The 21,004-nt window shown below is 41.0% G+C and overlaps 4 protein-coding genes across 10 annotated transcripts in view; 1 reads left to right on the forward strand and 3 right to left on the reverse strand.

Moving 5' to 3' along the window:
* The window catches only part of abcc2 (ATP binding cassette subfamily C member 2), a 49,491-nt gene extending 43,714 nt beyond the window's left edge, over positions 1 to 5,777 (reverse strand). The window contains exon 1 of the mRNA XM_033612945.2: positions 5,290 to 5,777. Coding sequence (XP_033468836.1) covers positions 5,290 to 5,334 — 45 coding nt within the window. The 5' untranslated portion in view covers positions 5,335 to 5,777. The remainder of the gene's footprint in view (positions 1 to 5,289) is intronic.
* A 2,278-nt stretch (positions 5,778 to 8,055) lies between these two features.
* Positions 8,056 to 11,545, reverse strand: cutc (cutC copper transporter homolog (E. coli)). Of its 2 annotated transcripts, none has more exons than XM_078176299.1 (9): positions 11,431 to 11,545; positions 10,780 to 10,858; positions 10,512 to 10,571; positions 10,195 to 10,404; positions 9,814 to 9,849; positions 9,109 to 9,242; positions 8,978 to 9,005; positions 8,789 to 8,894; positions 8,056 to 8,666 (listed from the first exon to the last, which is right to left on the reverse strand). In XM_078176299.1, exons 2-9 carry the CDS (start codon positions 10,847 to 10,849, stop codon positions 8,555 to 8,557), a joined length of 756 nt encoding a protein of 251 aa, XP_078032425.1. In that variant the 5' UTR covers positions 10,850 to 10,858; positions 11,431 to 11,545; the 3' UTR covers positions 8,056 to 8,554. The 2 variants fall into 2 exon arrangements, with proteins under 2 accessions (XP_078032425.1, XP_033468655.1); XM_033612764.2 differs by lacking the exon at positions 11,431 to 11,545 and adding an exon at positions 10,964 to 11,120.
* On the forward strand, positions 11,427 to 16,262 carry cox15 (cytochrome c oxidase assembly factor COX15). Its single transcript, XM_033612801.2, has 9 exons — positions 11,427 to 11,562; positions 12,722 to 12,909; positions 13,006 to 13,128; positions 13,270 to 13,456; positions 13,628 to 13,795; positions 13,922 to 14,003; positions 14,934 to 15,088; positions 15,240 to 15,353; positions 15,437 to 16,262. Exons 1-9 carry the CDS (start codon positions 11,488 to 11,490, stop codon positions 15,566 to 15,568), a joined length of 1,224 nt encoding a protein of 407 aa, XP_033468692.1. The 5' UTR covers positions 11,427 to 11,487; the 3' UTR covers positions 15,569 to 16,262.
* Positions 16,263 to 16,280: 18 nt separating this feature from the next.
* LOC117248072 (A-type potassium channel modulatory protein KCNIP2) overlaps positions 16,281 to 21,004 on the reverse strand; it is a 144,818-nt gene continuing 140,094 nt past the window's right edge. For all 6 annotated transcript variants that reach the window (XM_033612809.2, XM_078176298.1, XM_078176297.1 and 3 more), the window contains 3 exons: positions 18,976 to 19,080; positions 18,747 to 18,809; positions 16,281 to 18,411 (listed from right to left, as the gene is read on the reverse strand). In XM_033612809.2, coding sequence (XP_033468700.1) covers positions 18,364 to 18,411; positions 18,747 to 18,809; positions 18,976 to 19,080 — 216 coding nt within the window. In that variant the 3' untranslated portion in view covers positions 16,281 to 18,363. The remainder of the gene's footprint in view (positions 18,412 to 18,746; positions 18,810 to 18,975; positions 19,081 to 21,004) is intronic.

The raw sequence follows: 21,004 nt of genomic DNA on the forward strand, positions 1-21,004 counted from the left end.
CAACTACCCGGAGCCCAAGGTGATGTCTTTAAATATCTTTTGTCTGACAAAAACTGTAAATTAGAACGATATTAAACATAATGTATGACAAAGAATCATCTCCTCAGATCATTCCATCTGAGGAGCTGAAATTGGAGAATGTGAAATATTTTGCACAATTTCTCCTTGAAAATGCAAAATTTGAAGTATTTTTGCATTTTAACAAACACTTACTGCTTAAAACTGAACTGAAAGTGAAACATATCTATACGGTCTTCAGAGCCAAACTCCAATACTACAGGTTTTTAGTGAAGATGCATGTGTTTAGGAAGTACTGAGCACATGACTGGATAAATGAGACGTGGATTACACTGTATTAGTTGTAAGAGTTTGTAAAAGGATTTTACCTCCACCAAGGAGGTTATGTTTTCGCCGGCGTTGGTCTGTTTGTCTGTTTGTCTGTTTGTCTGAAAAATAACTCAAAAAGTTACGGATTTTGATGAAATTTTCAGGAAAGGTGGATAATGGGACAAGGAACAGATGATACAATTTTGGTGGCGATTGGTTGAAGCAAAATGGATAAAATTACAAAAAAGCCTATCGTCTGACAGCCTCCGCAGCAATTCCAATTTCTACAGATGGTGAAAATAGCGCCGAAAAACGAAATAAATACACCACAGTGTCTCCATGGTGAAAGCATATATAACCTAATAATGATAGTGATGCAAATAACCTAATTGTGATGCAGGCTGCAAAATCTGATGCAGAGGGGGAGGGAATGTCACCTACTTGGCGGAGGTCAGCACTCTTTGAGTGCTTTTCTAGTTTGATATAGTTTTGCTGTTGTAAAACATGGTCCCCAAGTAATCATTCCTTGCTTGCAATTCATCATATCTGTATATACCTCAGGAATGTCATTACTTTACTTAAAGCACCTAATGACCACTGATAATAACTTATAATCACATTGTAATGATTACCTCCACCAAGGAGGTTATGTTTTCGCCGGCGTTGGTCTGTTTGTCTGTTTGTCTGTTTGTCTGAAAAATAACTCAAAAAGTTACGGATTTTGATGAAATTTTCAGGAAAGGTGGATAATGGGACAAGGAACAGATGATACAATTTTGGTGGCGATTGGTTGAAGCAAAATGGATAAAATTACAAAAAAGCCTATCGTCTGACAGCCTCCGCAGCAATTCCAATTTCTACAGATGGTGAAAATAGCGCCGAAAAACGAAATAAATACACCACAGTGTCTCCATGGTGAAAGCATATATAACCTAATAATGATAGTGATGCAAATAACCTAATTGTGATGCAGGCTGCAAAATCTGATGCAGAGGGGGAGGGAATGTCACCTACTTGGCGGAGGTCAGCACTCTTTGAGTGCTTTTCTAGTTTGATATAGTTTTGCTGTTGTAAAACATGGTCCCCAAGTAATCATTCCTTGCTTGCAATTCATCATATCTGTATATACCTCAGGAATGTCATTACTTTACTTAAAGCACCTAATGACCACTGATAATAACTTATAATCACATTGTAATGATTACCTCCGCCAAGGAGGTTATGTTTTCGCCGGCATTTGTCTTTTTGTCTGCAAAATAACAAGGGACAAGGGACAGATGATACAATTTTAGTGGTGATCGGTTGAAGCGAAGTGGATAAAATAATAAAATGGTGGGAAATCCAAGCTGCTTGGCGGAGGTCTGCTCTCTCCGAGTGCTCTAGTTTATAACAGTGATTATAATGCATTAAAATGATTATAATTTATTACAACTATGAGAATTATAATACAACATGATCCTCGAAAAGCAAATGTAATGTAATTATGAAGTATTATGATACCTGACCTAATAAGTCATTGCGTATAAGTCACAGGTCAGTGCTTTAAAATCTGTTGTCATTAATGTTATTAAGCGTTATGAATATTTATGAGTGCTTATAACTTTAATTATACAGGGATGATGTGATTTTGTTGAGCAGGACATGCTCCTGGATCAACATCCCACATCACGTTCCAGGACCAACACTGAAATGAACCAATCACAGCCCTCTGACATCATCAGTGTGCTGCTCCTGTGCTTCTTTCAAAATTCCTTTGTGCTTCTTCAGAGCTAAGATAGTTTTCCACATCAAAGTTAGTACAATTAAACAAAATCCTCTGTAATATTGATCAAACCCCTTATAAGCTACTGCAGAGTTGTAGAGATAGCTTGCTAACTACGTTGGCTATGCTAACAAGTAAGCTTGACAATATGCTAAGATATTGTTCATTGACATCAAGAATAAGGATAATGTCATTTTGCAGTTGCAAAAACCTGCAAAGGACACATTTCCCCTCCTTTTTAATCGCCTATACAAAACTATTTTTTTGCAAGATTGCAGCGCTCGTCTTGATCTGGAACGGTCTCTGCCATGTTTACCCTGGATAATGTTTGTTGATCCAGAACCAACATGATCATCTTTATCTTGCATAATTTGTTTGATTCAGGAACATCACTGCCGTCATGATCCCAGATAAGTTGTTTATGCTGATCCAGGACAAGTACTGCTATGTTAATGTCAACAAAACAAATTATCCAGAATCAGCGTGATGATGGTCCTGGATAAACCTAACCAAATGTATCCAGGATCAAATGGAAAAAAGCAGGAAAAATGTGTTATTTGCAGGAATTTGCAACTGAAAAATGCTATTATCCTTACTCGTTGTTAATGAACAGTGTATTTGTTAGCATAGCCTACCTAGTTAGCAAGCTAACTTGCTAACATTCTAGCCTTTTTGCAAGCTTACTTGTTAGCTTAGCCTACTTAGTTAGCAAGCTAGCTCACTAATGTTCTAGCCTATTGGCAAGCTTACTTGTTAGCTTAGCATACCTACTTAGCAAGCTAGCTCACTAATATTCTTCTCTATTGGCAAGTTTACTCATTAGCATAGTAAACCTAGTTAGCAAGCTATGGCTAACCCTGGAGTAGCTTTTATGTTTGTTTGTTTTTGCTCAGTTGTGCTAACTTCAATGTGGGAAAACTTAGGGTGCTTTCACACCTGTCCTGTTCCGGATCAGACGAACTCAAGTTTGTTTGCCCCCATAGTGTGGTTCATTTGGGCAGGTGTGAACACAGCAATTGCACTCAGGTGTGCACCAAAACAACTGGACTGAGACCTTCTTAAAGAGATGGTCTTGGTCCTGTTACAAACGAACTCTGGTGCGGTTCAGTTGTGGGGAGAACGTGTTCCGACCTTGATCCGAACCAACTGCAGTCACCTTACACATTGTTTGGGTTAAACCTGAGCATGTTACAGTCCTGGAGGATTATTAATGTGCGCCTCCTCCTGTACTGCCTTAATATGCACATTCAACACATCCAATGCATCAAAACATTGTTTTCTAGTTGGAGCCACGCCTCATTTTCAAACTGTATGGTTTGACTAAAATGAACAATGACAGCAACATAGTCCACGATGAGCAACACTAAAATCAACCTGTGTAGTTGTCCCTCCATTGTGACATTAGAAAGTGTCACATTTATCTTGCAAGTGTACTTTTCTTCAATGTTTTGTTTACTTCCTGTATTTTCCCACATTGAAATTCTGACAAATTAACAGCAGCTTTCTAGTGCAAAGCTTTTTTTCTGGTCTGCTTGTAAATGCTGCCGTGAGAACAAGAACCAACTCTAGGCAATTATGCAACTTTGAAACAAAATAAGTCTCTGATTGGACCAAAGCAAGACAACTCTAGCTCTGAAAGTACCCAAACTTAGCTCTGAAGAAGCACAAAGAAATTTTGAAAGAAGCACAGGAGTGGCATACTGATGATGTCAGAGGGCTTTGATTGGGTGATTGCAATGTTGGTCCAGGAACGCGACAGGATGTTGATCCCAGGAACATGTCTTACTTGGCAAAATAGCGTCGAGCAATTATTCAGTATTATAAGCAGGTAATAACGAACTATAAGTTTAGTTCAGTTCAGAAAACTTTACTGGTCCGAAGAACGCAATTCATTTGCAGCTTCACCCAGTCCATACAATACCTGAAACATTCAAAACTAAAAAGACTCACAGGTGAGGCAGTAATATGTCCGAGACACAGGTTACATAGATACCAGGGAATACCAGGGAACAATGAATGAATAAAATAAAACATTTGTTACAGTTCATGTAAATAACTGAGTTCAATAAATGTAATAGTCATTTTAAATGTAAGTATAAATAAACATAAATGTATAAAATAAGTGAACCTCAACAATTCACTTCAAATGACACTTCAGTATTTAGTTGCCTGAGAGCAGAAGGAATGAAGAACTTCATAGTAAGCCAGCGGTTTCCCCTCTGGAGGTGCAAATTATAACGCCAGCCTGACGGCATTACAGTTAATTTACTGGACAGAACACGGTCTGATATACTGATTATTCCTTTTGCTTTTTGAGTCACCTGTTTCTCCGCTGGTGGTGCACAATTCTCTTTGCTGGGCTCAAATTTTCTTGGATAATACTTTCACAATAACATGGGCTATTCTTGTCTTTCTCAGATAAGCCATTAAACCAGCAAATAAATAAGACAATTGAAAGGCTTTCAATAAATGTTTGACAAAACAATACATAGAATTGTATAACAGACTGTATGTAAGTCTGTTTATAATGCGTTATAGACATAGTTGTCATAGAAAATGTTACGTTTTGGTTTCACAGCCATAAAAATGCAGTTATAGCTCAGAAACATGCGCCTCAGTTGATGGATATGCCGAGTCATGTCTCACTTCATTATCGGTCAGTCACATGTTCATTGAGCTCACCGCACTGTGTGCAGGGGTGAAAACATGAAATGCTTTTAGATTAAAGTTCAATATAAAACAGTGTGTGAGCATTACATAATGTGTCCTTCATTTGTGTAACACATAATGACGGGATCAACACAATATGAGCGGTACAAAATAACACAATTAAATAACCTATAGAGGCTGGCAATATTAAAACATTCAGGAAAAAGTCTCATTGAGGATTATATCATTGTTATTTTGTTAAAACATTAAAAAAAAACACTTTCTTTAAACATGACAAACATTCATCAACATGTCTCTAAAAGTTTGTATCACAGACATATTGTACTGCATTAGTGTAAAGGTGTTATTGTGTCCACCCACTAATTCTCTAGTTACATCTAAGTTAATCTAAAGTGTAAGTTAGTGATCATTTGTATGTACATCAGATGTTTTACAAATGATTCAATGTTATTCATCTTGAAACTTTTAAAGGCGAACTGGGGGCCACAACGCCTCCCTTCAGCTACATTAACCCTTACTGCTGAACTCACCCAGAAGACAGACCCACAGTACTCGTCCAGAGCTGCAGCACACATGGTCCACACTGATGGCTTCAGTCGCGCTCGGATGACTAGACAACCAGACGCCTCTTGCCTTTTGCTCCGCTGCTGCCGAGCCGGACTCAAACGCCTCTTCTCTCTCCCCTGCCCACCCACACTCCAGAGACAATTACAGGATGTGACTCTGAGGGACTTTGAGCCATGAGGCTTTTAAAAAGAAATCGCACTTTGCAGCTTTCTTGTGCAGAGAAAACACATAAGTATACCAGATAAATATCAAGAGCAGACTGGTTAATGCTTCACTTGACTGCTGAGGTCCTCTGTGGCTTGATGCCTGGAAGAAGCACACACACGCAGTCCTCCTGATGGGTGAATGAGAGAAGTCAACAACTGCAGTCTAAGTAGTTCAGATAATCCTGTCCTGCACCAGCCCACAGACACTCCTTGACACTCAGATGTGTCTAAAGTTCAGCATTTCAGGCAGCGTTCCTGTGCTGTTTTTCCTCATGATGGGGGGACGGCCCACCAAAAATGGGAATGTGTTTAGGGAGGGGAGGGAGCAGGCTCATTAGACCCCTTTTCCTGTTGTGTTTCCACTTCTACTCTGCAGGCCTTCACTTTCTCTGGACGGAGACCAAATTTCATGTCACATCACATTAGTTTCAGGGAAGCATGCATCCGAAACAGCTCCAGAACATGAGCAGAATCACAACTTTGGTGCTGCTGTGCAAAATCTTTGTTTCTTTATGTGCCTTGTTGATGCTGGGCTATTTTTTTTTAAGAGACCACTCATGACGTAAATTGCTCCCAGACTCTTGCTCAACACAAACCACAGAAAGAAGAGGATTGCTGTTGGTGTTTATGTATGAATCTGGAAAGAGGAAGATGAGCACATGACACAAGAATGAATCATTAGTATTGCATTATTATGATCTACACGTGCCTCTAATGCAGCCTCATAGATGGAGATGTTAACACAGCAGAATCTTTTCAACTTTACACCATTAATTTCAACAAGAAAAGAGCTGATAAATATCCAGGTTAACAAGATGATCCTTGGTGGTGTCAGTATGCAAACATTATGCTAAAATGTGCTTACACTGCATTAGAGTGAAGTGAATACTGAGCATGACCCTGCAGACTTGTGTAATGAAGTAAATCAATTACATTTCTGCAAATGAACCCTTTACGAGTATGAAGAAGTGCTCCCTGACTGTGATGATCCCCAAACAGACAGCCTGAGTGAGGGTTAATAATTACATGTTTGATAACACCACATGGTCATAATCTGACTCACTGTGTGTCCAGCCCCAAGGACAACCTTGTGACACGTGAAGACAACCCATATGTTATCGAACAGCACTGTGACTGAATTTGATTTACAAATCTATCACATGAAGCCTTTTTCCTTCGACTCAGTCGGAATGCTTGGTGCGTTATAGTGAAAAGTGTAGTTACTTTGTTAACAGGGACTTCAGCTAAAGCCGGCAGAAACTTCTATGTTGACGGGGGAAGGCAAACACAGAGCACGGCTCAAACGGGGGGTGGGACGGTTAGGGTAGAAAAGTGGCGCAATTTTGTAGTTAAGAAAATGGCAAAAAATAAATATTTGCTGCCGATAATAGGCCACAACTGAGGGTGATTTCAAACTGGAGATGTGTATAAACATTTGTCTGAAAACCTTACCAAGCCTGAGAGACTTTGCTTGAGACATTTTACCAATGTTGGCTATTCAAGATGAAGAGATCGCCTTATGGAAAATACAGAAAAGTGTCGGGATTGTTGACTAAATGATTAGTTGATCAACAGAAAATTAATCAGCAACAATTTTGAGCATTTTATTTTTGGTAACTTTTAAAGCAAATTAAAAAAATCCTCTGGTTTTAGTCTCTCAAATGTGAAAATGTGCTCGTTTTCTCGTTTTTCTAGAAACTGAATATCTTACAGACTAAGCGATTACTCTAAAAAACACGAGTTGCAGCCCATAGCTGTGGCCAGGGATAATAGAGGGAATGGGTGATAAAATTAGCTTACTCTCATACAATATGCAGTACACTGTGAGCCTGCTATGTTCTTTCTTCTGCGCTGCTTTAACACACTGTCTGTAAATGGGTAAACTTTATGGATACATTAACTTTCAAAAACTAAACATCAACCTCTTTGTTGTTTCTGCTCTCTGACCAGATGCAGCGGATACACGCCTGACTTTTATTCTAATACACTTCGTCATCAGGTAACTCAGTACACCCGCTTCTTGACACCACGGGATATGGTGTGCGTGTGTCTGCGTGAGTGTGTCTTCTGTTGAGCTGTATAGTAACATGTTATTGGGCTGCAAGGTTTATGGCACATAGTTTAAGTGCCCCACTTTAACTAGAGATTAACAAGGCTAATTGACCTTTGTGGTGTAAAATCATTTCTTGAGTGAGTTTTTCTATTCAAATAAGGTTTAAATCACAGTATGACACTGTTTAGAGTGACATGACATCATCTTATGTGTTTACAATGTTAGTGCCTCTTTGTTGAATGACATCACAGCTGCAATGACTCTCTCAGATTTGGTACTTCAGTTCAGCCTGGTTAAATATCAGTGAACATAAAGATAACCCTCCTCTTAAACCTCTTTAACAACAATTACAACTAGTGTAGCTGATGCATGATCATGCAACAGTATGGCCTAGGTCTTAAAGGAAATGAGTAACAGACTGGTTTTTACTGGAGGAGACATTTGACATTAACATTAAAAACACCGACTTCTTAAAATTTTGGACTTTAATTGAAATCTGTCACAATGTTTCTGTCCTTGCAAAAAAAAAAAAAAAAGTACAGGAGCTCACAACTTTTGTTTCCACTGTGAATAGAGAGTGTAAATAAATACAGGTCAAATATACAGTACATAAACTGGAAAACTGTTCTGACAACAGCAGCACTCAGCAGTGCTTTACCTTAATTTCAAAATGACAAGAATTTAAAATTAAGCAGTCTTTCGTGTATTTTATTACACTTTCTCTGAGGCCACACACAAGGTGTACTATAACTGAAAATTATTCTCTCCACTGTGAGATTCGTAGACTGCATATCCCAGAAGGTTGTGGGGCATTCCCTGAGCTCTTACTTAACAAGGACGGTTTGATCAGTGAGAAAAAAAAGCACTTTGTGGGCTTTGGTGAAAACAAATGTTGACATATCTGTGTGATTACTCATGATCTCTTCTGAGGTATCTGTTTTGTGTCTGTCATGATTGTGCAGTCCACATTCACATGGTGTTTCTGGCGATGGCATTAAGAGTGCGGACCTTGCTCACGTCTGCCACCTTCAGGCCGTACTCAGGTGCTGAGAAAGCTGCTCCCATTGTTACACAGTTGTTCCTGCACATTGAAACATTATGAGTCATGGAGCAACAACAAAAGGACATTGTGTAGTGTATGTACGCATGGGAAAAACAACACCTTCCAGCTGTTTAATTAATTGAGGCTGGATAGAAACATACCTGAACTTCATGGCAGAGTCCCGACTGGAGCGGGCTGAGCAGTGAAACTCTTGAGCCCCCGACCCCTCTAAAATTCTCTGCAGATTCCTCTCTGTGATACCCCCTCCTGTGTTAAAATAACCATAAATAACTGACAACAACAAAAACACACATATAAACTGCACACAAGAGAACAGTAAAAGCACTAACCTGGCATGACAACAATTCTCCCTTTAGCCTGTCAGGTGGAAGCAAAGGTGGGGAGCAGCACAGATCAGTAGCCATGCCATTTTCATTTGCTTGCATGCAAACGTGTATGCGCACATATAATTCATACATACCTGTTCAATGAGCCGCTTAATGAGGGGGAGTCCCTCCAAAGCAGAGTTGTCACAGCCGCTTGTTAACAGACGCTCGAACCCTACAGACACCAGAGTCTCCAGAGCAATCGTGGGGTCATGAACCATGTCAAAGGCTGCAGTAGAATCAATATCAGTTTAATAACATGAGTTCAGAAGTTTGTGGAGTCAATGATGAAATCAATTGAAAGTGCTCTGTGATATGTTTTTCAAGTCTGGTTACTAGAATTTCAAAAGTCTACATTTGATTTGAAGAAATACGTTGCCCCCACATGACCAGTTATATATCAATTACTCACCTCAGTGCTTCCAGAACACATGCATTTCCCTAAAACCTTTCTATTTACAAAATGTCCACATAAACAGTCTCAGGAGTGGACGAGAAGCGTGCCTGGGCTGTTTAAGCTGGAGTGTTTTAGGAGTAAGTGGTGAGGTGCTTCGCATATGACTAGGTAGAAGAAATTTGGACTATGAGTTGTGTGAAAGTTTGTGAATAGATGTTGTTATATTATTTTGGTGATGTTAAAGGCATAAGGAATTCTCTCCGTTTTTGGATTCTTTGATCACTGGAGGCATGCGAGAAAAACAAAGTCTTCTTTCCAAATTCACTGCAACACAGGGTGAGTAATTGATTTGCAAATGATTATTTACGCAGGTAAGTATTCCTTTACAGTAGAAGAACGTTACCTCTGTGGAAGGTGACAGGCAAAGGTCGAGCAGCAGCTGGTGAGCAGAAAGTGACAATCAGAAAAAAATTAATGGAACAACACCAAACCTAAAACAAAATATCAATTGCAATATCTTGTTGTGAGCCTACACGCTCTCTATGGCTAATTCAGTGCCACAGAGGAGACTCTGCTGACATAAAGCCCACAAAATTATCTCCTCCTCCATGGAGTCAGCCACATTGTCCTACAGTGGCCAAGAATGGACAAACAGAACACTAGCTCTAGATAGAGCCATTCGCACTTCCATGTTGAATACCATAGTTCTACACGCAATCTGCAACCTAACCACAAAATCCTACACACCGGACCTTTAAGTGCCTTATTAACAGGCAGACGTTACCCAGTAACTCCATACAGAGCTCCTCGTCCACCCGTCCATCCTCAGTCAGGGCTCCCAGCACCAGTCCGTCGGCCCCGTGGCTCTTCATCAGCTCTATGTCTTTCCTCATCACCTCCACTTCCTGATCTGAGTACAGGAAGTCCCCCCCTCGAGGCCTTATCATCACGTAGACTGGAATTTTGACACACTGCTTCACTACATGCAGCAGACCTGTGGCAAGGCAAATAATGGCGGGATAATGTGATTTTATGTGCGTGTCTGGTCTCAGTAGATAGTCAAGAGTTTGGGGTTGTGTGTCTGTGGAGATGTGAGCTCACCTTGACTGGGAGTGAGCCCTCCCTCCAGGAGACTTGAACACAATTCAAGTCGACTTGCACCTGTCAGGAAATACAAATGCTCAGACTGCACCTAACTTTTTAAACACCTTTATTATCTGTGACCTCTGAGAAATGACAGTGCATGCCCATTTAATACTCAGCACTGACTTCATGCAAGACACCTGCCTGTATCACCTCTTTGCTGTACAAAGCAGGTCATGGAGGGTTAAATAAATAAGCACAACCGTGTTCACTACACAATACCAACCTCCTCGTTCAGCATTGATGGCAGACTCCACAGAGTCCACACACACCTCCATTAACAGTCTCCCTGCCATCCACACAGTCTGGACAGTGAGACAGAGACAGACAGGAAGAGAAAGAGATTACTGTGAATGTGTTGGCTAAAACGTCCACAAACATTTAGCTACTGTAACGACCACAACAACTACCTGTGCAGCCCACTTCCTATCGCTTCATGGGGCCGTATCAGTCGTTTGGAAAGCGATTTGAAGTCAGTACATGTTGTTTGGTGACTGATTAACTTCAGCTCCTACGCTCAGCCACTACAGTAGGTCAGCGTTTCCCGGATAGTTGAATTTCAAACACGGAGTCTGGCGGGTGGGCGGTGCAGCACGACTGAGCTCGAGTAAAGAGAGTGAACGCTCATGCGGGATACGCTAAAACACGAAACATGCCCCAACTACCAAGACGTACCATCTCTCGAAGATAAAATTTAGAAAATAATAAATTATACATATTTTTCTCAAGTCTGTTGGATGCCGTGTTTTCTGTCTAACAATTAAAAAATATATAAAATTGCTCGTTAATTTTGTGACGTCAGCGGGTCAAAGTTGAACTCTTAGGAAACATGGTTGTGTAAGGTAACAGTCGGCTAGCGTAACGTAAAAGCTCTTACCAAAGCTCCATCTTTTGTAGCAGCACTGCAGGACACGTTCAGTGCTCACCGACCAACATGTTACTCTCCTCAGTCCGGACTACCATCTTTTGCGGGTGTAGAAGTGCTGGCAAAGGATTTCAACACAGCAATGTGAGTATGTAGCTAGCGTTAGCTGCTAATATTAGCTAGCCAGGAAGAGAAGCATGAGAAGGTCAGGCATGATACTGCAGGTAATATAATTATGACACGATAATCAGGTATTTCCCCAGAACTAACCCATCTGTTAACTAACTGTCGTCTCACTCAGGTGTTGTTTTCATCGTTTGTTTAAGCTAGTTAGAGCATATAAGGTTACCTGGCTGTTGTTCCGCTGCAGCAGTCACGTCCGCATGTATCAGTCAACAGTCAAATCAGAACTAGAAAATAACACCCAGTTTATTAATTAACCGACCTCGAGACTTTCGTTATAACCGAAATGTAAAGTTACATTTGCAATTTCCAATATTAAAATTTCCCCAAAGGACCAGAGACATCAAACCAACGCATCTGCAGTCCTGTTGTCCGGTACTGAACCCATTACTGGTCATTAAAACAAAGTGAATGTATCAGAAAAGATCTAACAGGAGAAAGGAGGTATTATGTAAGTTTATTAAGTGCTACTTGGCCAAAAGTACACACACACTAAAATATTACACCCACATGTTGACCTGGCCTGGTATATCAGGACATTGTCTTGTGTCATGAAACAGAAAAATGTGTTCAACAAACTGCTGTCACATGGTTTGACACACATTTGTGTTTAAATTATCACTGTATGTATGAATTCTGTAAAACTGCAACAATTAATCGATGTTTTGATTAGTTGCCAGCTGTTAAATAATTTCCCAACTACTTTGATAATAGAATAATCAGTTTGGGTAAAGGTAAAAAAACAAAACAAAACAAAAAAAAACCCTAAATTCTCTGATTCCAGCTTCTAAAAATGTGAAAATGTTTTGGTGTCTTTACTTCTCTATTACAATAATCTGAATATTTTTGGGTTGTGAACTAAACAAGACATTTGAGCTTTGGGAAACACTGATGTTTTTCACCATTTTCAGACATTGTATGGACCAAATAACTAATTGATAAATGTAGAAAATACTTGATAGAGTAATCAACAATGAAAATCATTCATTTTAACCCTATTCTTCAGTGTGTATACATTTTTGTTAAAGTAAATGTGGCTGTTTTTTAGGGATACAGATTTCAAAGTTGTTGTACTACAGATTTATTTCAAGTCTCCTCTCTCCCTTATTTACAACTTCAGCGGAGTCCACAGCTACGACAATGGCTCGTAAAGAGAAGTCAGAGCACCATCACAGCAGAGGCAGGAGCCTCCTCCACTCCGGCAGCAGCTACTGTCCCCAACGCGGCCACAAATCGCATCGTAGGACGCTGGTTACTGGGCTGCAGCGGGCTGGTTGTTGGGGCTATTGTCCTGGGTGGCGTCACAAGGTAAAAGTGACTTAAAAGTGCTGTGTCTGTATATACAATACTCCTCCTTGTGTTGAAGTGGTTTTGGTTTGTACTGATGTGCATTTGTTTAATCAGGCTAACAGAATCTGGGCTCTCGATGGTTGACTGGCATCTGGTGAGAGAGATGAAGCCACCTCAGACACAAGCAGAGTGGGAGGCTGAGTTTTCCAAGTACCAGCAGTTTCCTGAATTTAAAATGTAAGGCCGCATCTTTTCTGTTTACTTTATTCAGATGCAACCCTTCACTAATAATCAAAACACAACTTTGTAACCTGCCTTCATTTTGAAATTAGTTAAATTGTCTTTAAAAAATGATCTGTTGTCATTACGTTTTCCCAGAATGAACCATGACATGACTCTGCCAGAGTTTAAATTTATCTTCTACATGGAGTGGGGTCATCGCATGTGGGGAAGGCTGGTTGGACTTGGGTACATCCTTCCCACCATTTATTTCTGGAGGAAAGGATACTTCAATCGCTCCATGAAGGGAAAAGTCCTCGGGCTTTGCGGATTTGTGTTCTTCCAGGTAAGACCCAATTCATCTGCAGTGATGAGAAAAGATCATAGGAAGTTTGTTCTTACTGTACCTCACTCTTCGTGTTAGTTTTTGTCGGAGCATGTTGGGCACAGTGTTTTACTTGTCCTTAAGTTTGTAGCCATGTTGTATGAATGACCGCATCATTGTGTGTCTTCTCAGGGCCTTCTGGGATGGTACATGGTAAAAAGTGGTCTTGAGGAGAAGCCTGAGTCTTATGACATCCCCCGGGTGAGCCAGTATCGTCTGAGTGCTCACCTTGGTTCTGCCTTGCTGCTGTACTGCGCCAGTCTCTGGACAGGGCTCACTCTGCTGCTGCCTGCACACAAGGTACAGAGGCAGTCTCTATGATAATATCAGTCTGCAAGTAATACAGTTTAACCTTAGTCGGTGGATTCAAATGTCAATGTCAGTTTTTGTTTTTCTATTTTATTTATGATGGCATCTGTTTGACAGTTGGCAGACACCAAACGTCTCATGCAGCTCAGGAGGTTTGCCAAGGGTACTGGTGGACTCGTCTTCCTTACTGCTCTTTCAGGTACGGTTTGTTCCTGTGTGAATGGAACATCAAAAACATAATGGAACAAATAGTTACTGGAGTACCTTCAGTTTCAAGCTTCTTTAAAGATACAGTTAGTAAGTTTTGTAACAATCTCTTTTTTGTCGTATTTGCTGGAACTCACTGCTTCCAGACAAAAGTCAGTGAAACAGACCTGTCTGTCTGTACCTGGAAAGAAAAAGGAATCATGTTCCTCATCTTCCTCGTAGTTCCTCTGATGGCATTTTCTAGAATCCACCACAGCTGAAGGAAAACAGCCAATCAGAGCAGAGGAGTCTCAAACGCAGCTGTCAATCATATTAATCACTGTTGGAGAGCTGCATTTAAACTGTGAAACTAGGCAGCACTGATCAAAAATAAATCAAGGTTCTGTTACTGCACTGCCTGTTTCTCTCCTCAGATGTTTTCAGAGGCATATTTTAGTGTACTGTTTAGCTGTAAAATGAGAAGGTATGATCTGACTAGTTGGCGGTGCGCACTTTTGGCTTGACTGTTTTCACAGTCACAAACGCTCTCATTTTACAGCTAAACACTGCACTAAAATATGTTTCTAAAAACATTTGAGGAGAGAAATGAGGATCACTGTCTAGTTTTACAGTTTAACCGCAGTTCACAAGCAGTGATTGACATGATTGACAGCTGTGTTAAATAGGAGGAATCTTGCAAATGCCATTAGAAGCACAAAGAGGAGGCAGAATATAGTCTTCATATTTGAAGCTAAAGTAGTTCAGAACAGTTAACTGTAGAACTTGTAGAGAGTCAAGGGTGATATTATAAACAAATAGTTTGATGCTTACAGTTTCTGTATGAAGTCTAATGTTGTACACTGTTAAATAAAGATTAAATATAGATACAATGTAGTTCATAGATATGCATCTATTTGTAAACATTCACCAAATGCTTTTACAGGTGCTTTTGTTGCTGGTCTGGATGCTGGGCTGGTGTATAACTCCTTCCCTAAGATGGGTGAAAGATGGATCCCAGATGATCTTCTGTCTTTCTCACCGGCCCTTAAGAACTTGTTTGAAAATCCCACAACTGTGCAATTCGACCACAGAATATTGGTGTGTTACTATTTCTAAACAGATAAAATCTTTTGGGCAACATTTCTACATAAATGAGACATTATTTGTAACTGTCTCTTAACTTCTCAGTAATTTGAGAGGCAGCTTTAAGTTGTTGACGGTTGTCTGTACTTACTTGTTTTTCTTCTAGGCCATCTCTTCTTTGACCGCAATTACAGGCCTCTATATGTTCTCAAGGCGGATGATGCTGCCCAGGAGGGCTAAGATCGCCATCAGCCTTCTCACAGCAATGGCCTATGGACAGGTGGGTTGTCAGTCTGCCCTGAGACATGTTAACTCAGTCTTGATATTTCTCAGTGTAACTAAACTCTGTGTTTGTATCTTCAGGTTGCGCTTGGTATCAGCACCCTGTTACTGTACGTCCCCACTCCACTGGCAGCAACTCACCAGTCCGGCTCTGTGGCTCTTCTCTCGCTGGCCATTTGGGTTCTGGCAGAGCTCCGCAAGATGCCCAAGTAAATTCCTGCGCCTTATGGACAAATCCAATCCTTATTAGCCACACCTCAAGCCTCTAAGAGCCAGCAGTGTCATTGTGAATGAGGCTTTTGGAGAAAAAAGTGAAAAAATGGAAGGGTGAAAAACAGAGGAATGTTTGATTTAACAGTGGACAACACGGACATGCTGAAGTGTCTCTCCTGTGGTGTTGCACTGTTTCATCACATTGATATTAAAGCTGGAGTGTTGATAAAAAAATGTCAAGAATACATAGACTGAACCATGAAGATGACAACTTGATGTGAAGTGTTTTGTGAGCAGTAAAAAACCAACGCAGAAGTAAATTTTCAGTTTCTCTCCAGCTTTAATGACACAGCAACAGGATTTCCAGTGAAGGATATGCATTTGGGTTGCAGCCAGAATTTTGCAGGAATTTTTTAAGTTAAGTTTTTTGTTCATGTGCACAGTTTTACCAGGATGTTTTGACTGAAAATTGAGTTACCTAGTGTCGGTTCACACACTGCCTATTAGTTGAATCAGATGTGGCTGTTGGGATTGTATGTATAATTATGTACATTTAAGTTATGAACTATTTCTTGGTGACATTGATGATGGAAAATAAGGTATAAAATATGCAGAATCTTGATTGTTGCTTTGCACTGTGTCTTTATAAATGTCTTATTTTATTAATAAAGATGATTCTGTACAGTCGTTAAAATTCAAACTCCTCAGTCCATTTTGCATAGTAACTGTGATTTTTATTTGTCTCTGTACAAAATATACACATTTTGAATATGTAATGCAACCAGTTGAGGCTAGCTAACTAGACAGTCAGTACAACAGGTTAGTAGGTTTTCATTGTTCTAGACACAGTACATGCGGGTATTGACAGGTTTTACTTGTGGTCAGGAATGGAAGTTAAAAACTATTGGCAAGGAACAATCAGAGCCAAACCACTTACCCCCCACAAATAAAAAAAAAAGCAGCAATAGAAAATAACTGCAGGGTTGGAAGTGCATATATTCATCAGGGCCATAGTGCACCCTTGTACTGTGCTCTGAGAGGTTGGATGAGTGGGAATGCGCTGATACGTGGTGGAGAACATTATTGCTATTCCATGCAGTCTCTCTGCATTTTAAAGACACTATATTCTATGTAATTACGGCTCGAGTGTCTCTGTTTCTTACGCCATCTTGGATTTGAGAGTCCAGTTTGAAAAGAAGCTAATTAACAAGTGGCTGCAAATAATTTGAATGTCTTTCAAATAATGTGGGTTTACAATCTGAACACTTCAGTTTGGACAATGTGCAGATTAACTACATTACCAATCCACCAAATTACATCCCTTCATCTCTGATTGCCCCTTGCCCCGCTTACTAGACAGCATCTCCCTCTCTCTTCACCCACAGGTGGGCTTCATGTCTTAACCTAGAGTGGCTTTATGTACCTCTTTAATATATATCTTCTCTTTGGTGTTACAGAAAGAGGGAGAATACAGAATAAGGGGGCACATAAAAAGAAACAACTAATAAACCATGTCGCTCTCACTAACAGTACACACACACATACTATGCCTCTTTGAAATTGGATGAGCCTAATTCAATGCAACAAGAGTTTTGAAATTTGTGTGGTAGAACCTGCTACAACCACATGACATTTCCGATTACAAGAAGTTCACAAGTACAATCTGCAATCTAATAAATTCCCCTTTGGATGTGTATTGGTAGACTAGTACAACGTTGGTATGCGAGTCCTGTGTTGAGAGAAGTTGGGATGGTCAAAACAACTTGTCAAGTACAGCGCAGTCCCCATGATGTACTGCCTAATATCACACCATTGGGAGTGCTAGAAAATGTACAACAGTCAATAGACACCTACAGCTAAGACTGTAATAGTTTGGAAGGCTCTGAATTATTCTACCAAAATCCCATGAATGGAGGTGGGTGTTGTCCCATTAGAGTCTTACACAGGTAAGATGGATGACATCTCTCTCTGATACACATGCGCACACACATACACAAAGGGTGAGGCACCTGTGAATGACTAGGAACAGCAGACAGACAAGCAGACTTTGGAGTATCTGTAAATACATAATTGGATATTAGTGACATCATGCGATATTGTAATCAGTTTCTCATGGAAAACAACACGTTTGAACCTCCATCTGAAAAGCGGGTTCGCTTGGATCTCCGATTCGTCAGTTGTTTCCTCCGGGAGTGTCTTTCTCTCTCTCGTCCACAAGATGGTGGTAGATTCATTTCTATTTTTATGGCCGGTGCGCGAGCAGTCTAGGCTCCAGGGGAGGTGTTACCCACATGCACAGAGGCAGGATCAGAATCACAAATCCAAATCTCAGCCATCACAGGAGAAAGGGGTAAAAGTGATCTTAGATCGAGGTTTCAGGGAAACTTCCTCCCTCTGAGTTCAGCCATTACAGGCTGCGATAGTTCCTCCATCAGTAATAGTAATAAATAAAACAGGTGGGGGGTCTTGCGTGTGCCGGTGCCTGTGAGCCCGCTGCTTGCCTTCTTTCTCTGTGCCTCTGGGGTAAAACTAAGGTTCTGCATGATGAGGAAGGGAGTTGGGGGAAACTCCATTGTCGCTTGGAGAAATGTCACTGGGGGTCCAGGAAGAGGGAGAGGGCCTCTCGGTGCCCTCAGGACTCACAGCTTTCAACAGACACACAAGCACAAGCTTGCAAGTCAGAAGACGGCCACACACACACACACAATCACATACTCTTTCTCTCTTTTCAATCCCGGTTCATCTTACACACACACTCCCCTCCCTGGTGCCAGCATACTCTCTGGTCCAGATTCTTAGATGACGTTGTCAAACAGCTGCATGGACTGCATGATGTTCTCATCCTAGACAGAGACAAAGGGTTTGGTTTAGGAGGCGTTTCTCCTTCTGTGTTACCCAAATTATTCACACTGGGGAAAGTGAGGATTAAAAGTATAGTTTGACATTTTACAGTGTTTTGCTTTGTGGCTGAGTTGGATGAGAAGATTGACAGTGTACCTCTCCTCTCAGGAGGTCCTCATGCTAAGCTAAGCTTACCGGCTCCTGGCTCTAGCTGCATACTTAATGCACAGGAAAGTGGTATCAATCTTCTCATCTGAGTCTGGGCAAGAATGCAAATAAGCATATTTAAATTTCGAACTGCTTCTTTAGGCCTTGATAATCCCCTTTTTCGCCACACCTTTTTGCATGACTCAATGAACTCTTCTATGGTGACCACGCCGTCTTTATTCCGGTCCATTTTCTGAAAGAAAAATATCGCAGGCAAGGATTTACTCACTAAAAAACTATTGTATGTTCAATATTTGTGTTCATTATCTTATAACAATATCTCTATCAGTAATATTTTTGAGTTTTTAAACAAAGATAAAATGAAAGGTTAATTGAAAATAAAGACGGTGGAGTTTGACCTGGAAGAAGCTCTCCACATGTTCTCTTGGAGCATCGTCCTGCATAGTGGGGTATGTGTACTTCCCCATCATGTCATAGATGGACCTCATGATGTCCAACATCTCCTGGAAAGTGAAGGATAAAAGTGAGAACACATTATTGAGGATGTAAAAGTTGTTGGACAACATAAAGACAGAAAGGTTTATACAAGTACAGAGGTCATAAATTCAAGAACTTGTTTTTTTGTTTTGCTTTATTTGATTAAAAAAATACCAACTAATATTTAGTATATTATAGACTGTTAATTTTATTCCATTTGTTGGTAAAATATGACATCTGGGATTATTTTCGTGCATGCCCAAAAGGAACTTGGTTATATAAGAGCATATAGCCACATGTACCACAGATTGATGAGTAGGACTGAGTGTTACAATCCCTGAAGTTTCTGCACTACATTACTACCATTTAGGCACATCTCAAGTTGTGTACCTCGACGTCACTGGGTGTTTTGGCCCTTTGTTACAACACACTCGCAGTCGAGGCAGGCACACACAGGGTAATTAGACCCGGGTGTGTGTCTTATGGTTTTCCAGACAGTATCTCATCTTTTCAGCCACAGCCAGTGACTGCTCCTTTCTGTGGCATTGGCGAGTTCTTTAATTGCCTTCCTTTGGGCCTGTCCTCTGACTCCCACTTCCCTTAAGAGCCTTGGAGTGGAACTGGCTGTGAAGCCCCTGCAACCCACCTCAACTGGACACACTTTTGCATTCTGTTCTTACTCCCCTGCTTCTGCTGCAAGGTTGGAGAATCTCGGCCTTTTGCATTTGTATGCCTCATCCACAACATCCTCCCAGGGGATCAACAGCTCAATGATGAAGACACACCGGCAGGAGTTAGACTAGAGGACAAGGTCTGGTCGCAAGTTGGTTGTTGTGATTTCAAATGAGGAGAGTCTGCGTTGTCTGGGTCTGGGTTGATACTCATTTCCTCGTCTCTGGCTGCATGTCATATGGTAGTTGTGGGAATGTTGTTCAGGCATTGATAGGCATCATCTGTTATCATTACTCTTTTGCACTCAAGTTCAGCTGCCAAACACCTCAGCAATCAGTTGTGTCACCAGGTGTACCTGCCTTCTGTTAAGCTGGCCTACAACCAATCAAGATTAGCTTAAGGGTTGCCAGAACTGCATGCTGGAGCCAGGCTGGATCCTCTCCCAGCCACAGACTTGGGTTTGCGGCAGAGAAAACATATTTGTACTCCATGAAATTTTCCTCCTCTTAAAACCATCCCTCATCCAGAGGCCTTGCATGGCTTGGAATATGGCTTTGGCACACCTGGCTGCTTCTTCTTGGTGGTGCACCACCAAGTGCTAGCATTCAGTTGGAGTAGTCTTTTGCCAGGTAGATTTCATTCCTTCCAGGCCAAAGCCCCCTCTGTCTTGTTGGACATGGCACATTGTATCCCGGTGTTATAGGGCGGATTTGGTGTCTAGTACTGCTCTGGCTCCACTTCTTCCCTGTTGCTAGCGTTGGAAAGACGGCTCTTACAACTGATCAGAGATTCTGTGAGTGTCATGTCTGGCCTTGCTTTGACACATTTGTATTTCTCTACCAAGCTAGAGAGTGGCAGTCAGAGGGCTGTATTCCCATAGAACCCTATGCTGCTGATGCTGCTGCTTCTCGGTAACCCAAGGCACTTCCTCACTTGTGAGTTCACCAGTCTCTCCAGCCAGATGACATAAGATACGGTGACCTCATAGATGGTGACTGGCCACTTTAGCCAGGGCAGCAGGCTGAACTGAACACTTGAAAGCTTCAGCCTTCTTGCAAGAGCAGTGTTGTTGATTTGCTTGAGGACGCTGACTGTATCCTGTTTGAGCTGTTTCACCTGCTCAGTGTCTTCTAGGTTTGCAATAATCATATTTCAAGGCTTTTGATAGAATTCTCCAGGACAGTCGATATCGTCTCATCGTTGATGCGGAACCTATAGCTGATGAGCCAGACCTTGGCGATGGGTAATATTGCAAGATTGCTGGGTTTAATCTCCATT

This window comes from Epinephelus lanceolatus, chromosome 17, assembly GCF_041903045.1.
Source record: "Epinephelus lanceolatus isolate andai-2023 chromosome 17, ASM4190304v1, whole genome shotgun sequence".
Lineage (NCBI taxonomy): Eukaryota > Metazoa > Chordata > Actinopteri > Perciformes > Serranidae > Epinephelus > Epinephelus lanceolatus.